The sequence below is a fragment of the Vollenhovia emeryi genome, unplaced genomic scaffold (genome assembly GCF_000949405.1).
Source record: "Vollenhovia emeryi isolate VEMERY1.0 unplaced genomic scaffold, V.emery_V1.0 DF939190.1, whole genome shotgun sequence".
Classification (NCBI taxonomy): Eukaryota; Metazoa; Arthropoda; class Insecta; order Hymenoptera; family Formicidae; genus Vollenhovia; species Vollenhovia emeryi.
Genome location: NW_011967176.1, coordinates 43856 through 47767, shown reverse-complemented (window position 1 = coordinate 47767; position 3912 = coordinate 43856). Strand labels below are relative to the sequence as shown.

Genomic DNA, 3912 nt, shown 5'->3' with positions numbered 1-3912 from the left:
GTATATCCCAAACACGATTGACAATAAGGTTGTAGATGATTCCAGCCAATAACAAATAGTGCCCTCAATTGTATAAGATGTTATAGATAAAGAATTTATCAATGCAGATGTTGTAAAGTAATAGTAAACCGACCAAAGCAGCGATATATACAAAACACTAAACCATCTTGAATACTTAGATGAATTAGAAATTCTTAAACCAAACACGTAATTGATCACTAGAAGTGGCATTAAAATTGTTCGAATACTTTTAGTCATTGCACACACAGTTTCTATTCCAAACTGCACTTTTGTTGTCTAGTTGGTTGAATAAGTTGCATTGAATAATAATGATAGTAGATTTTTGCAATATTAATTTAGGCACTTACGGCTATTAAGGTAATGAATCTACTATAGTTTGTATTCTATGATCTATATTGAGGTAGAAGTGATGATAGATACTACTCGTTGCAATGACATGAAACATATATTTATATAACAGAAATGTGAATATTGTTCTTTATAGTTTTGTTTTTATTTTTATTTGGATTTTAAATAGTACTGTACCTAACTCACACTCAAAAATGTTATTATACAAAACAGATTTTAATCGCAATCAGAATTATAACAAAGTAGTATAGATATGATACACAAGTACTGTATATATGTACGTGAAATACTTTTGTTCGATATTATGGAAAGTATATTATTTGAATGATTATATAGGGTGTCTGACACAAGAGAACCCCTACGTAAAATGGTTGTAAATTGGATCAGACTAAGAAGAAACGTCATGTATCATATTGCAAATTTTACAATAGTTATCGAAAAATTTATTGAAACATCTGAGCGAATGAGCGAATCTACCACCATTTTTTGTAGGAGTCCTCTTGTGTACCCCTGTGAAGTTAGCCCCCCATTATTTAGAAATTTAACTTTTTTTACGAGTTCCCTATAGATTTACAATAGTTCCAGAGTTCTTGATGGGTTTAAGAAATAGTTTTGCCCATTAAAGACGTTAAAATGAATTTTTTAATAATGGGGGGGGGGCTAACTTCACAGGGGTCTCTTGTGTCAGACACTTTGTATAAAGAAACTGTGTGCAAACAATAATTTTTTTTAGTAAAGAAGAGAACTATGGGTAGATAAAATCGATATAAAAGCATAATAAAGAAAATTTACTCATTATTTATCTTCTTCTATACAAAATATTTTTAATTTTATTTTAAAATTGTTTATTAAAATTTTTATTACTATCAATATATCACACTAAATTTAGGAGATATCATATAATGTATTTTATAACGTATACATTACATACGTAGATTTCTGTTTAAATTATTTTTATAAACTTTATCATAATTTAACAAAAATATTTATTTATTTGGGTGTGCTTGTATTATAATAACTAAAACGGTTGCAATAGACATCACAAACTGAAAATAAAGCATAAGTTTGTTTTTTTAATATTTGTTACTTAACTACTTGTAATTATATTATAACATACCTTATGAAGAAATTTGAAACCAAATTGGAAGAATCCTATTCCACAGAATCTAAGTGGTGCGTAAACTATTTGAAATGAAAATTGTGAAATCTGTAGTGACAAAAAATACGTTATTTTTAATATCTTGTTGATTATTTATATATATATATATAATATTGCTGTGGCAATTTATGTCAAATTATGTCAGAAACTGAATTAATGTGGAAGGGCTGCAGCATTTATAATATATAGGGCATTTATAATGTACCATGCCTGAGAACATAAAATTTCCACCAACTCATTAGTCAACTGTAAATGTTTCTTATTTACAAACTATGACAGTCTTGATATTTTAACATAAGAATTTATCTTGCAATTAGAATATTTTATAGAATTTATAAATGAAAGGGTTATTGAGCTTTTTCGGACATCCTGTGTATATACGTGTGCGGATGTACGTACGTACGTGTGAGTGTATATATATACATATACATATCTATTAAATTTATTTTAAATTATTAACTTACAATTTCACGAAGTTCAATGTCATAAGAGAGGTATGATAATTTATTTAATAAATCTGCCGTTTTCTTTGCCTGAAATTGTAATATTGAATATGTCGAATATTATTTAAAAAGTTCCTAAATTAGCGTAAATGTCAATAATACTCAGATTTTAAATAAGTAATTTAAAATTAATATTTTTTCTAACAATAAGATTAAACATAAAGTGAATACCTTGAGAGTGACTCTTTCGCACATATAATTAATGAGCAAAAATTTAAAAATATTATGAGAAAGCCAGAAAAATTGCAGAGTGATGGACGTTATTCTAAATTTTACATAATTGTTGATCAGGATTGAGTAGAGAATTTGCTGCAAATCAATCACCATCCAACCAAAATAACTTGCCATTTTGAAAGTCATTTGTGCTCCAAATATTATATCTATTTCGTGGAATATTTTGCGTAACTCCAATTGTAGATGTCTGAACATATGTATGTATATAAAATTTCTTTCTGTATAAATTATTATTTATAACTTTTCAATTGTTTCTATTCATATTACGGCGGTACAGTTATATAAATGTTCTTACACAATAATCCAAATTATACATTTTCTGTTTAGTGCTTTTGAAAAGTTACATTGATGCGGATATATCATAGGATCTCTCCAAGTCTGTTTTACTTTCTGTTTATTATTTCTCATCAAGTTCTGAAGAAGATTTGCATTGATTTGATCAAACTTCAATCCTATGTATCTAAATGTTAAGAAAGTAGATGGAAGATAAAATCCTTATTTGCAGATAGCATCATATTGTATCAGTATTTTCAGAAAGATTATAAAAGTTATTAATTTTAGGATAAGTTCAAGAGAGATGGACCAGTAGATATGGTGGACAATTTGTTTATTTTTCAAACGGTTGCTAAAGTGTTTCGATAGCAGTGTCACTTAACAGTAGCAGATGTGCCTAATATGTAGCTATGTTGTTTTTGTCTCCTTAATGCAAATATTTCAGTTAATATACTGTATGATATAAGTCAGATGAGTCTAAGTTTTTATTATTTAAATGATAAGGTTATACAAACTTTTTGATAATATTTTTTAACTATTATTTTATACAAAGTGTAATTCATATGTCGATCAATCATTACAATGTGTCATATTATAGTGTTGGTTCCAACGGTTCCAACATGACAACCTGGTCTTTCTTTCCCATACAACATAATCCAACGTAAATGGATGAATTATGAATAAAATTTTTTGATCAATATTCATGAATTTGTTTACGTGTACTTGCACATTTAAACTATTTATTGTTAGTATATGTCCATCCAGAATATTACGATGCCATCTTTCTTGGATTTACCCTGTGCACTTACAATTTGGTTTATTAATGCAAATAACTCTCGCAGAATAGTAAGTGTATGTAAAAAGATGTACCAACTCGAGAATACTTGCAGTGGTTAAATCACCGATGAAGTTTACATGGAAGCAATAGTTTAGTAAAAAGATGAAAAACATAGCATCTTCAACTTTGCAATTAATTTCAACTTTTGTGAAGATTGCTGTACTGCAATTTGTTAATATGACTATTGCAAGCCACCCAAAAATAATCCATACTGTTTTCTTGTGTAGTTTGTTATAATCTGTCATTATTCCTAGTCTAAACAAGGTGCTGTCAATAGTATCGATCTTTTTCAAACAGTTCTGGAATTTCTGTCACAAAGATAGAATGCAAATTAAAATGATTATTATTTATCTGAAAATTTAATGATTGTAGTGAATTGATCTAATGATACCTATTTTATATTTAAAAAAATTAAGAATTCTTTATTCTATTATTTTTATTCATAGTTTTATGGCAGTTTTTAGTATTATACAGGTGCAGAATGTAATAAGTTATAAACTGTAAGAGTTTTATATACATTTTTTATTTATTGAGTA

The 3912-nt window shown here is 27.5% G+C and overlaps 1 protein-coding gene across 1 annotated transcript in view; it reads right to left on the bottom strand.

Moving 5' to 3' along the window:
* Positions 1-1355: 1355 nt before the first annotated feature.
* LOC105562372 overlaps positions 1356-3912 on the bottom strand; it is a 4038-nt gene continuing 1481 nt past the window's right edge. Inside the window, exons 2-7 of the mRNA XM_012013166.1 lie at positions 3413-3684; positions 2561-2725; positions 2203-2452; positions 1993-2061; positions 1487-1576; positions 1356-1415 (exon numbers count right to left, since the gene is read on the bottom strand). Of these exons, the coding sequence (XP_011868556.1) occupies positions 1356-1415; positions 1487-1576; positions 1993-2061; positions 2203-2452; positions 2561-2725; positions 3413-3684 (906 nt within the window). The remainder of the gene's footprint in view (positions 1416-1486; positions 1577-1992; positions 2062-2202; positions 2453-2560; positions 2726-3412; positions 3685-3912) is intronic.